Raw genomic sequence first — 13,784 nt, 5'->3', positions numbered from 1 at the left:
TTGACGGCTGCGCTCTGGTCAGTCAGTCTGTGCTCCGTAACTGAGCGGTTAGGCTCACCTGGAGGAGGCTCAGTCTGTGCTCCGTAACCGAGCGGTTAGGCTCACCTGGAGGAGGCTCAGTCTGTGCTCCGTAACCGAGCGGTTAGGCTCACCTGGAGGAGGCTCAGTCTGTGCTCCGTAACCGAGCGGTTAGGCTCACCTGGAGGAGGCTCAGTCTGTGCTCCGTAACCGAGCGGTTAGGCTCACCTGGAGGAGGCTCAGTCTGTGCTCCATAACCGAGCGGTTAGGCTCACCTGGAGGAGGCTGCTCTGCTGTCACGTGTTCAGGGTCTCAAGTTGGGAAGCTAGAAAAGGGCTTTTGTGTTTCTTCCTATTTGTTTTTTATCTCAAACTTTAAGTAATATGAAAGCCTAGTAGTCTACCCTAAAAATGACTTACTTGTATCTGGAAACGTCCTTTCTTAATTTCTTTTTGCTCTAATTTAGTAAGACTGAGCACATTGGAGGAAAAACGTGAAGTTTTGGTACGCTGGATTACTTATACCTAAACTTTAAAGCAAATAACCCTTAGAATAGTCACAGTTCTGTTTGTTCTATTTAAGTAGGTTTGTAGTAGTTTATGTATTAAAATATTAATTAAAACGCAAGTAATTCTGATTATACAAGGAAACCAAAAGTTGAAATTTTCTAAGAGAATTTCAAAATTGGAATACATCATTATTGATTTGCCAGTCACAGTTTTTATGAGCAGTGAATTCCTTCATATGCCAGGTAGATAAGTTTGTCTTTATTTCTCCTTTTATGTCCTGTCACTTCTTAAAGGCAGAGGAAGTAAAACAAATGAGTTAATTTAATCTGAAGAGTGGGTTGAGAGAGCAAATATAGCAATCAGTGGTAGACAGAGATTTACTACTGAGTTTCATTTAACCATATATTATTCTACTGTATAAGTTCATATTACTGTATGTCTTTAAGCTAAGGCATATTTTAATATTTTTAAAATTGAAATGTTTTACACCAAATATATGTGAATATAATAATATTCTTTTTCTCTACTCCCAGATGTTTATTAAAATTAATAGTGCATCATAACAATAACCTAAATACATATTAGAATCCAGGGCATGTGGTAATTCTCTTCCTTAACATTTAAGCTGTCGATGCTTCTATTTCTTACCCATTTTGTTTGAATGTCATACTTCAGGGCTTTTGAATACATTTGAGAGCACTAGTTATGTAAAGTTTTACCTTGTTTGTGTCTTCCCTTGTGTTTCAAACAGTAAAGAATCTGCCTGCAATATGGGAAACCTGGGTTCAATACCTGGGTTGGGAAGATCCCCTGGAGAAGGGAATGGCAACCCACTCCAGTATCATTGCCAGGAGAATTCCACGGACAGAGGAGCCTTGAGGGCTACAGTTCATGGTGTCACAAAGAGTCAGACACAACTGAGAGACTACCATTTAGCCTTGTTTGTTGGTTTCTAGGCAATCTATCAGACTGTGTTGTGTATATATATGTATATATTAAGCTGTTTCGGAGATAAGTATAGATTCACATGCACTTACAAAAGAAAATAGTACAGAGAGATCCCCATATACCCTTGATGCAGTTTCAAGTGGGTCAACATCTTATATAATTATAACATCTTGTATAATTATAGTAGAATATCATAACCAGGAAATGGATATTGATATGGTCCATAGACGTTATTCAGAATTCACATTTTTACATGCGCTTACTTTTGTGCAGTTTCATCACATATGTAGATTCATGCGACCACTACCACAGTCGGAACACAGAACAATTCATCCCCTGGCTCTCTTACGTTGCCCTTTATAATCACATCTGCTTTTCTGCCTCCCTACTGGCAACGACTAATTTGTTCTTCATCCCTATAATTTTGTCATTTATGAATGTTATATAAATGGAATCATACAGTGTATAGACTTTATAGATTAGCTTTTTTCGTTCAGCATAATTTCCTTGAGGTCTGTCCAAATTGTCGTTTTTATCAGTATCTTATTCTTTTTATTGCTGAGCAGTATAGTGTGGCGTGGCAAGCTATATTTTAATTCTAACTAGTTACCAGTCCTAAATTGTAACAACTTTAGGGGTACAAGCTATCTTTAAATGATCTTTGAAGGCCCAACAATTAGTCTGACTCCTGGTACAGAGTGGAAGTTAATAGTTGTTTAGTAAATAAGTTTATTGCTGTGTGGTTTTATTCTGCTTAGTAAGTAGAAAGAAATATATTCTACCAGTGTTTTTGTTGTCTGTAGACCCATATACTCAATGGAGGGTCAAAGACGTTAAATAACCCTATTAAATATTAACTTTTAAAGTCACATCTAGGAGATTTGATGGGGGGGGGGCAGGAGTCTGCTGCCGTTCTATTGCAGGGGAAGGTGACCACACTTCCAGATCTTCTTTGTTACCTTTACAGGTCAAAAGGGCTTCTAATGTGTGTTACTTCCTTTAAAACGGAAACAACTTGAAGTTTGCAAGCTCAGAAATAAATCATTTCAGTCAAACTCAAAAGGCTGTTTAGGAATGTTCTTTATCTCCAGGAAGCCTTTGAAATGATGATGTGTAATGCTGTCCCTTTGAATTTAGGGAATGTTGGTGGTCTTCAATGGAGTGGCGAGCCAAAACGTTTAGAAACGGAAGCTTCTTCTGGACAGCAGCTGAGCTCCCTAAACTTCTCTTCTCCTTTTGATCTGAATTTTCCGTTGCCAGGAGAGAAGGGTCCTGCATGCCTCGTGAAAGTAAGAAAAGTCTTTGACGGCTCTGATGCTGACAAAGATGTGCTAAGTGTCTCAGAAATTAAAACAGAAAAGTCTTAGCATTTGTGTTAGCGAGTTTTCTCTTGCTGCTGTAACAAATTGCCACAAATTTAGGGGGCTTAAAATAACAAAATTTATCATCTTAGAGGCTTTACGCCAGAAGTCCAGTGTGAATCTCACTGGGGATAAAATGAAAGTGACTGCAAGACTGGTTCCTCTCTGAAGACTCCAGGGGGCAATCTCTCTTAGCCTTTTCCAGCTTCTAGAGGCTTGTGACCTCTTCCTGCATCTTCCAGCGCAGCAGTAATACAGCCAGCCCTCTGACCATTTTTTCATAGTCTCATCTCCCTCTGGCCGTAGGTAGGAAGGATTCTCTAATTTTAAGGACATGAGTAATTAGATCAAGCCCACTCATGCAGTCCAGAGTAATCTCCCCATCTTAAGGTCCTTTAATTTATATAAATCCCTTTTACATGTAACATATTCAAGGATTCCAGTGAGATGTGGATATGTGTATGGTGGGGAGGGGGTATTATTTTATCTACCACAGCATTGTCTTCATTTAAAAAAAATGAATATTTCAAATAGAGGTGAAACAGCATTTAAATTAATATCTATATTCTTCCTGTATCATTTCTAAGTTACTAATTTCTGCTTTATTTTCACCATTCTTTCTTTTCTTACCAATTAGATTTAAAATAAGGTAGAAGAAAATCTGTTAACAGTTCGTTCGCCTGTCTCGCTCATTCTGGTTTTTTAATCGTGAGCAGTGAACAAGTGATACAAGTTTCAGAAACAATCAGTGAGAATTTCCATTCTTAGTTGTTATGGCTCTAAGTTAAATGGCACCTCAGCTGTGCAGCACAGGAACCAGAATTAGCCCATTTTTCCTTCTGTGCTTCTTTTAGCTCTCACCAGTAAGAGGCTGTGACAGTTTCTAACGTCCATCTTGATAGACGGCTTTGAAGGTTTGGCTCTTTATTGTGAGAAGCCTCATGGCCATTTGAAGTCTGTGTCAGTCCTCCTAATACTGCATAGCTTGTGAAGTCCAAAGTTAGTAATACTCAGTTTTCCCCATCTCAGTGTAGTTAATAGATTTTGAGATAATTCATGTTTCTAGTTTTAGTTCATCCTTCGGGAAAAGCTTTTCTCTGAAGCAGTGGGAAAACAGACATTGGTCAGGAGTCCCGTGTTTTAGTTGTTATTTGCTAACCAGCAAAATGGCTTCAGGTAAGAGCCTTACCCGCCTTGGTCTCCATTTATCAAATAAAGGAGATGCTGTGAGGTTCATTTTCTGATTATTATTACTTCAAGGCTAATATCTTATGCACTTTTTGACGTCATTGAGCCCTAACTGTGATTTTGTGTGGCCTCTCGTTAGGTCTATGAAGACTGGGATTGTTTTAAAGTAAATGATGTTCTTGAGTTATATGGCATACTCTCCGTGGATCCTGTGCTAAGTATACTGAATAATGATGAAAGGTGAGTCTCTTTTGAAATAATTTCAAACTTTGAGAAAAGTTGGAGGATGGTTATATAAAGAACTCCCTTTTCCCTTCATTCAGATTTACAGGTTGTTAACACTTAGGCTCCATCTGATTTGTCATTTGTTTCTGCTTATCTTTATATACATACATTTTTATACATACGTAGTTTTTGGAAACACTTTAGAGTAAGTTGTGTATGTCATATCCTAAATCCTTGCTATGTCTGTATTTCATATATAATCCGAGTGTAGCTACAAAGTTTGGAAATTTGCCTTGAATACACAGTGCACTAACCATCGGCCACACTAACCATAAATTTCACCGAGTGTCTCAGTGCTGTTCTTTCTGAGTCTTCCTCTTGGTCCAGGATCCACAGGATCACTCATTGCGTTAACCTGGAGCAGTCTCCAGCTCTTAGTTGTCCTTCAAGGCCTTGATACTTTTCTTTTTTTCCTGTCCTTCAATGTATTGACACTTTTCTTGACACTATGAGAAAATTCACTTCTCATAGTACAGGGGCACCAAGGTTGAGACAGCAGCATTTAGCGAGGGCCTGTTTCCTGGCTTGCAGATGGCTGTCTCCTTGCTGTGTCCTCACATGGCAGAGCAGACTCTCGACCCTGAAGGGTACAGGCCAGCTACTCTGTAGGACGTCTGTCCGTTTGGGTTTATCTGATGTCTCCTTGTGATGAGATTCCAGCTATGCATTTTGGGCAGAAAACTACAAAGTGATATGTTCCTCTCAGTGCATCACGTCTGGAGGTACAGTGTCCACTTACTGGTGAAGTTCTTTTTGATCACTTTGTTACATTTGGTGCACACATGTACATACATACGCCTTTATCATGATATGACGTGTGTAGGTAGCCTGAAGTCTGTCATGTAACAGTTTACGAAGAGGAGGAGCATTTTTCTGTTCTCAGGAGAAGTCAGGTGGAACTGTCCTTGGCTTGAGTTCCCATGTCATTTTCAGAGACAGATGTTACTTTTATGTGTGTACAGCGGCCGCCTCTGAGCTGAAGCTCTGTCGTCTCTCGGCAGGGACGCCTCTTCGCTGCTGGACCCGATGGAGTGCACGGACACGGCTGAGGAACAGAGGGTGCACAGTCCTCCTGCCTCCTTAGTGCCAAGAATCCACGTGGTCCTAGCCCAGAAGCTGCAGCACATCAACCCCTTACTGCCTGCTTGCCTCAACAAAGAGGAGAGCAAGACCTGTAAGTGTAAGTGTGACGCCTCGTGGCCCAGAGCCTCACCCAGCGCGGGAGCTGAGTTTTGTGGAGCTGTTGCTCAGGTGCTCAGTGGTCAGGAAAAGTTCCTCCAGCGGTCACCATCGCTTTGCCCACTTTCCTTTGTGTTAATTCTCTTCATTAAAATGAGGCCCCTCCCAAAGGTATGCCGCTTGTCCTGTCTTGACAGTTGGCATCACTCACGGGCCAGTGCTTGACGTCCCTGCCAGTTGTCTGCTGACGTGCACTGCCTTGTTGCATAGTTACTTTGTAGCCAGAGGCGCGCGAGGGCCTGGCGTGTCTGCTGAATCTGGTCGCCCTTCTCTCTGCAGTTGTTTCCGGTTTCATGTCCGAATTGTCTCCAGTCAGAGCAGAGCTGCTTGGCTTCCTCACTCATGCCCTTCTGGGAGACAGCTTGGCCGCTGAGTACCTTATATTACATCTCATCTCTACAGTGTAAGTGCTGTGTTCCTGGGAGTTGGGTGTTTCGTTGAGAGGGACAAAGAAGAGGAAGGTTTCTGAGATCATTTGTTTTGTTTATTCGGCTTCATCACCAGATGGTTTTTATTTGTTCAGTGCAACAGCTGTTACGCCTAATCTCAGATATTCCTTTTTTCAGCTTTTCTCAGGGTCATGTGTAGCATTTTGATTGTATCTCCTTAAATGTAAGAGCTAAAACTAGGTATAGAACCTAGCTGATGAATGAAACAAGCTGTCTTGTCATTTTTGCAGTCTGTAAGTCCCCTATTTATACATCCTGAGGCTCTGTGTCTACAGTCTGTGAGGCCACTGGGTGCACATCTCACTTGTGCATGGATGTGAGCCCCTCTTCCTCTCACCTCGCTAGAGCTCTTTGTTTTCCGATTTCAAAGTAATGTGCGTGCCTTCAGTAAGCTACGGCATAAAGAAGAAAGCAGAAGCTGTCTGTAATCGCACCACTTAGGGATGGTATCAGTTAACAGACCTTGGTAGCTGATGATATCAGCTTTTTTTGTTTCCATGTGTATGCCTCCCTACTTGGGTCTCAGTTGTACTCTAAATAGATGATTAGCTTGCTTTTATCATTAATAAATATTAAACATTCTCCCATGGTAATTCTCCATGAGCCTTTTAATGGCTGTACAGTATATTTCATTATAGACAGTTGTACTTTTCCCCTAAATGTTAGGCTTCCCTAGTTTTTCTCTGTTTAAATAACTCTGTAGTAAACATGTTTGTCCTAATAAATCTTTCCTCAGGTAGGATTTGAGACAGTAGTACATAATGGCTGAATGCATAGATGCTGGAACCAAATTGGCTGTGTTCAAGTCCAGCTCTACCACTTCATGGCTGTATGAATGTCGGCATATTATTTAAAATGCCTCAGATTTCTCATCTGTAAAATGAAAATAATATTACCTACCTCAGAGTGCTTGGGAATTAAATGATAAAGTACTTAGAATAGTACCTGGCACGTGGTAGAAGAACAGTACCAGCACTAAGTATTGGCTGTGACTTTTGTTATTGTTTCTGTTTTTTAAAAAAGCTGATGAGAGTAATCTGCTTTATTTTTAATGACAGTATTAAGCTAATTTTTCTTTGTTTGCCTTTTGATGGAGATCAGGAAATCACCTGAGTGTCTTATTGGTTCATACCTTTTTTTTCCCCTAGATACACAAGAAGAGATGTTCTTCCACTAGGAAAATTTACGGTTAACTTGAGTGGTTGTCCACGGAATAGTACCTTCACGGAACACTTATATCGAATTATTCAACATCTGGTTCCAGCAGTAAGATCAATATAAACACGTGTTATAAACCTAAGTATACTTTAAAAGTCCATCTAATGGTCTTTCATTCAACCCAGATATTTAACTTTGAGGTTTTAATAGATCTCATTAAGGGGAAACAAAGCCTGCCCGGTTTCATAGTGTAAAATGTACTTAGCTCTAAACATTTCACTTTTCCTTTGTTGCCTTAGCGTGAATTTCTTTGAATAACAGTTAATACAACTGTAGTGATTCCTTTAGCATTGTACTCTCCTTTGATGCCAGTTCGTTTGTACAATTTGGTATCCTTTGTGTGCTTTAAAATTTTAAATGTCAATTAACTAAATTGTAGGAGCATAATTCTTTTTAGTTGAGGAAATAACTTTATCTCTGCTGCCCAAGTTTAATTCCTGTTTGAAAGTCAAGCTACCTTTATTTGCCAGAGCATCTGGAATGAAGTGTTTGTGTGGTGGTAAGATCTTAGGGGAATAGCTTCTGATTATTTGTGTGCCTGGCAATGCTGATCACACCTTACTTTGGAAATTTAAAAGATTGAAGTAGATCATTCGTTTAACCAGTGTTTATTCAGTGTCTTCTAGGCCCTTAAGAGACACAGCAATAGACCAGATAGACCAGCATTCCTCACTCTCCGTGACTTACTTTACACTCTTAAAAATCATTGAGGGCTCAAAGAGAAATTGTTTGTGTGGATTGTTTGTATCCTCAATTTACCATGTTAGAAATTAAAAACATACTAAGATAGTCATTGAAAACAAATCAATTATATACAAACATAAGTAAAATTGCGAAAATAGCTATTTTTTCCAAACAAAAAAAAATCAGTGATAAAAGTGGCATTGTTTTAAATTGTTGCCAGTCTCTGTAATGTCTGGATTAATAAACAGCTGGATTGGCTTATCTGTTCCTGCATTCAGTCTATCGTAACATGATGTTTGACTGAAGTATATGAAGGAAAGCTAGCCTCACACAGATGAAAACGTAGTTGGCGAAGGAAGGACTGTGTCAACAGCCTTTTCAGATAACTGTGGATGTTCTTTTTGGATGTTCTGATACTGAACGAAAAACTGTCCGTGTGGTATTTTCTTCAAAAAGAGTTTCGAGTGTGAAGTCTGAGATCTCATCAGTGAGCTTTTCGTGCTCTGCTGTCATAAACCCGTTGGTCTCTTGCACACTGAATGGATCCTTTATCCGGGATTTTGACCTCATGGGACCCCATAAACGGGTCTTAGCAAGCTTCTGGTGATATCTTTTTTTTTTAAGCCTCTGTGTATTTGAGATACATATACCAATATATAGTTGTCTATGATTTGTTTCTGGTTCACTAGTAAAATAAAAACTATTCTCCAGGAATACTGAACAGGATAGTTGAGAATAAACCAGCTCATAGAATCAGAGAAATTCTTACTTAGGATGTAGAAATTTTTGTTTCTGAGAGCTCCAGAAACCATGAGCCTACTCCCTTAAAAATTGATAAGATCTTTCTCTCCTTATAAAAGGTAGTGTTTAACTCCAAATACATATTTTCTTAAGAGTGAAACTTGCTAATTAGGAAATTCCTCTTTGCAGTCTTTTCGGCTACAGATGACTATAGAGAACATGAACCATTTGAAGTTCATTCCCCACAAAGACTATTCGGCCAATCGCTTGGTCAGCGGGCTCCTGCAGCTGCCCAGCAACACTTCACTTGTAATTGACGAGACTCTCCTGGAGCAGGGGCAGCTGGACACACCAGGTGTGTGCACCGACGTTTCCCCACCACCTCTAAGTCCCAGTGAGGCCAGGCTGGGTAATGGTTTCCTAAAAATATAACCGTGAACAAGGGCAGATTCACACTTCACAGATATTTAAGATAAAGGCTTGCTCTGTGAATTTAGGTAAAGCTTATATGGTAAACAAATAAGTTGTGTACATCAGCTGTGTTTTATGATGGTCTGAAAACTGTACCATGATACAAGTAACCTTTTTAAAGGTTGCAAGGCAGGAGGCTTTGCCTTTAGTCCTATATTATCTGAAAAGAAAAGTTGTAGAAAAGACCTAATAAAACATTTTTTTACCAACCAATGTGATTAAACTTTTTTCCCAAAGAATCAGAATATCTAGAAGATCAAATGGCTTGAACTGAATGTGATGAAACACGTTATGAAATAATGAGAAAGCAGACTGCTCTACCTTGCTCACATGAGAATGCAGAAGCCCCTTTGCTAGTAATCGGTTCAGGAGGTAAAGGTAGAAAGAGCAGGGTTAGACTGGGTAGAATTAAGGCAGAAATGATCAGAAAGTCATTAGAATTCAGTAACCTCATCTCTGTAAAAACCGTTTTGGTCCTGCCAGATTATTTTAGCCCTATGGACACATCACATACAAAGCAATCTTACTTTTTTGGGAATTATTTTCTGTCTAATTGCACACCCGATGCTTGATAGTAAATTTTGGGTGGGTGGGTAGGGAATCTTGGCTCCAGAGATATGTTTTATCTATCTGGACAAATATTGTCTGTGAACCCTCTTAGTTAATGGTCGTTTAGAAAATTGGACAGTGCCTCTCATATTTTTTAAAGCAGTAGAAATCTCATGTCTTATTATCAATGTCAGCAAAACTAATTTGGTTAAGTAATTAAAATCAAGTGACTGAAAAATTATTTTCCTGCTTTTGTAGGTGTTCATAATGTGACTGCCCTGAGCAACCTGATAACTTGGCAGAAGGTGGATTATGACTTCAGCTACCACCAGATGGAATTTCCCTGCAACATTAATGTTTTTATTACTTCAGAGGGGAGATCGCTCCTGCCGGTACGAAGGGTCATTTTGAAGTGGAGGGCAGTTACTGGAAAGAGATCTGGACTTTTGCTTTGTTTCTTGGCACTGCTTATTTTTAATAAGTTAAACTTGTTTTAAAATTATGGCTGCTGATTATTAATGAGGAAATTAAATATTTTGGTTCTCTGGAATGAACACCTCGTATCTATAAAGAAAATCACAAGGCAAGGAAAGAAAGCTGTTGGCAGCAGAAACCCCCACACGTGGGGAGAGAAAGTAGAAGCTCTCTGTAAATTGCCTGATTAACGTCCAGACCTTGGTTCTTGTTGCCTCTGTTCCACTGTCTTCTGCGAATCTTTTGTGAGAAATATTTGAGAGTTCCCTTTAGAATGTTTCTAATCAGCCTGGTTACTTCAATGCTTCACGGAAGAGCACCTTTACTTCTGAGTCTTTTAATGATGAGAAATACACCCAGTTGCTTGAAAGACGTCTAGTTGCTCTGTATAACATGCTCACCCGTGATGTATGAGGACTGCCTGTGAATGGGAACGAGGTGGCCCAGTGGTGAGTTTCTGTAGTGAAAGTGTCATTTGCTTTATGTGGTGTCTAGAAATCCAGTTTAGTAAGATACAGAGTACATATTCCATGATGAAGGAAACATCTGAAACATCGTAATTAGCCAGTTTGTAGAGATGCACACTCTTTCTATATGCTTACTGATACCACTGAGGAAACATAAGTAACCAAGAAAAGGCTAGCTTTGGTAATTATTGTTGGGTAGTTACAGTTCACATAAATTAATATTAAAAAGTGACCTCCCCCTAATAATAAATCATATTTCCTATTTCCCTCAGGGGTCTGATAGAGCTGAAGCATCCCCTAAAAATTTGGTTCAGGTTAGGAACTTGGAAAATGCTGTGCACTGTTCCTCTTTTTAGGCAGACTGCCAGATCCACTTGCAGCCACAGCTAATGCCACCAAACATGGAGGAGTACATGAACAGCCTTCTCTCAGCCGTGCTGCCCTCTGTGCTGAATAAATTCCGCATCTATCTGACCCTTTTGAGGTTCCTGGATTATAGCATCTCTGATGAAATAACCAAGGTGTGTTTAGCTTAAACCAAAGGATTTCTCTGTGTTGAATTGGAATAATCCATTTACATTCGCTGTAATTACCGATGAGGTAATTTTGCTATTTGTTTTCTGTGTTATATAATGTCTTTTGTTCCTCTGTTAATGTCTTTTGTTTGAAATAGATATTACTAACATACAACTTTAATTTTTTCTTCTATGACACAAATTTTTTTTCGTTAGTAGTTGCCTTGGGAGCTATATTAACATCTTAATTATGATAATCTGGAATTAATTTTAGGATTAATGCTGGTTTACTTATAATAGTATGCAGAAGCTTTGCTCCTTCATAATTCCATTTTTTCCTTTGTGCTTTATTATCATTCAGATTACATCTTTATATTGTATGTCTGTCAACACATTTATGATTATTGCTTTATGCAGTTGTCTTTAAAGACATTTATACTACCTTTTGTATTTACCCGTGTGGATACCCTTAGCAGTGATCTTCACAGGGATCCAAGTTACTTTCACTTCAGCCTGGAGAACTTTCTTATTTCTCAGGGTTATTCTGTAAGGGACATCTGCTTGTGACAAATTCTGAGTTTTTGCTTATCTGGGAATGTCTTAATTTCTCCTTAATTTTTGAAAGTCGACCCCTTTTTGCTTGGTGTGGAATTCTTAGTGCTTGGGTTTGTTCTTTCAGCACTGTGAGGAAGTCCTCCAGCTGCCTTTTGGACTTTGTGATAAGAAGTGAGTTTCCAGTGAGAGGATTCTTTGTACACTAGTGAGTCATTTTGCTCTTTCCTTTCGGGATTCTCTCTGGCTCTTGACAGTTGAGCTGTGGTGTGTCTAGATGCGGATCTCGGGGTTTATCCTGCTTGCAGTTTATTGGGTTTCTCGGATAAGCAGATTAAGGCACACTTTGGGGAAGTTTTCAAGACATTTGGTACGTTTTTGACCATTATTTAAGTTTCTTCCTACCCCTTTCTCCCTCCTCCCTGGCATTCCCAGGTGTGTATGTGGTATACTTGATGGGTCCCACAGGTCTTTGAGGCTCTGTTCAGATAATCTTGGTCAGCCTGTCCACAGATTTTCTGAATCTTCTGCCAGTTAAATTCTGCTGTTAAGCCTTTCAAGTGAATTTTTAATTAAAGGTGTATTTTCAACTTCAGAATATGTTTTAAGTAATTTCTCTTTATTGATATTTTCTATTTGATACCATTCTCTTGCTTTCAGTTCTTCATTCCTGTTTCCCTTCAGTTCTCTGAATATATTTAAAATAGCTGATTTCAGGTCTTTGTATAGTAACTCCAATGTTTAGGTTTCCTCAAGGACTTCTTATTTCCCATGAAGCGGGCCAGGCATTCTTGTTTCTTTGTAGGTCTTCCAGTTTTTGTGTTGGAAGCCTGGTGCTTTAAATAATATAATCTGGCACCTCTGCTCTGGCAGATTCTCCCCTGCCCTAGGGTTTGTTGTTCTTGTTGCTGTTTGTTGTTTAGTGACTTTTCTGAATTGATTTCTAAAAGTCTGTATTCTTAGTTGTGTGTGGGCACAGAAGTCTCCCTCAGTTAGTTCAGTGGTCAGTGATTGGAGATAAATTTAATTTCCTTAGATGCTTGCAAGTAGTCTCCCACTATAAGGCAAGGGACTCTGTGTCCATGGTGGGGCAAATCTTCAGCACTCAGCCATGCAGTTTACAACTCTGCCTTAGCATTTGCCTTCTGCTCGCACAGAGCCTCAAGGTTGTTGAGGAGTGAGAGCTTATGGCCTGCCTGCTCAGGCTCAGATCTCCTGAGCACGTGCACAGCCCTGCGCATGTGTGTGGCCTTGTAAATTCCTGGTGAATATATGGACATTTCATCCCTAGGATTTTCTTTTTAATGGTTTAGGTTAGCCTGCTGTATGCCCCATCTACTTATCCAGTCTGGGGCAGCTGAGGTGGTCGATAGATAATTGCTTCTGATTGTTTCTGATAAACACTCAGTGGGGAGTAGGGTCGGGGGAGACAAGCTGTTCACACTGAACAAGCTCCCAGTCAGGTAAAATAAAGATAGCAAGACAGTAAAGCAATTATTCTTCAATTAAAAAAAAAAAAGACAGCCTTGCGAATGTGTTGTTCTGAGGAACCACCAGGCAGTCAGGTAATGACAGTTCTCTGGGAATGGTGCTTTGACAGAGCTCCAGTCCCACCAGCCTCTCCAGTGGTTGTCAGACTATTTTCACGGCTGCTTGGCGATGGGGAAGGGAATAGGCCAAATTTAAATACCTCAAAGCACAATGTTCTTTTGTCTTTCTTGGAGAAAATGCTCCCCAGTTTGTTTCAGGGGTCTGGTTAACTTCCAGTATTAAAGGAGCTGATTGTGATAATTTTTGCCAGTGTTCTTGTTCTTCTTTAATGGTGGGGGAGTTTTCAGAGGTCCTGAGTTGGCCAATTTTGCTGACATTTCTCTTCCCTGTATTTAAAGGCATCATGTTTTGCGATGAGAATTGCTGGTTTGTATCTATCTGTCTGACCTCGAATGAGTCTTGAGTTTTGTTATTTTGTTTCCAGTACTCTCCTCAGTGGTATAATTTAGGTGTAAAGTTTGGTTTTGGTCCTTTTACCCATACTGTCTCATTTGTCCAAGGTGCAGGGCTGACTTCATTTTCACATTGGGGAAGGACCATCTTACTTTAGCTTGGTAAAGAATCC

General features: G+C 39.8%; 1 protein-coding gene across 3 annotated transcripts in view; it reads left to right on the top strand.

The window, feature by feature from the left end:
* The window catches only part of MCMBP (minichromosome maintenance complex binding protein), a 38,055-nt gene that overhangs the window by 21,603 nt on the left and 2,668 nt on the right, over positions 1 to 13,784 (top strand). For 2 of the 3 annotated variants that reach the window (XM_027960309.2, XM_042238513.1), the window contains 8 exons: positions 2,613 to 2,764; positions 4,164 to 4,264; positions 5,311 to 5,489; positions 5,828 to 5,951; positions 7,146 to 7,263; positions 8,830 to 8,995; positions 9,919 to 10,052; positions 10,958 to 11,122. In XM_027960309.2, the coding sequence (XP_027816110.1) occupies positions 2,613 to 2,764; positions 4,164 to 4,264; positions 5,311 to 5,489; positions 5,828 to 5,951; positions 7,146 to 7,263; positions 8,830 to 8,995; positions 9,919 to 10,052; positions 10,958 to 11,122 (1,139 nt within the window). The remainder of the gene's footprint in view (positions 1 to 2,612; positions 2,765 to 4,163; positions 4,265 to 5,310; positions 5,490 to 5,827; positions 5,952 to 7,145; positions 7,264 to 8,829; positions 8,996 to 9,918; positions 10,053 to 10,957; positions 11,123 to 13,784) is intronic. The other variant, XM_012103025.4, reaches the window with a different exon arrangement.

Source organism: Ovis aries, chromosome 22 (genome assembly GCF_016772045.2).
Source record: "Ovis aries strain OAR_USU_Benz2616 breed Rambouillet chromosome 22, ARS-UI_Ramb_v3.0, whole genome shotgun sequence".
In the NCBI taxonomy this organism is placed as follows: domain Eukaryota; kingdom Metazoa; phylum Chordata; class Mammalia; order Artiodactyla; family Bovidae; genus Ovis; species Ovis aries.
The sequence above is the reverse complement of the archived record's forward strand: the minus strand, read 5'-3'. Positions and strand labels throughout refer to the sequence as shown.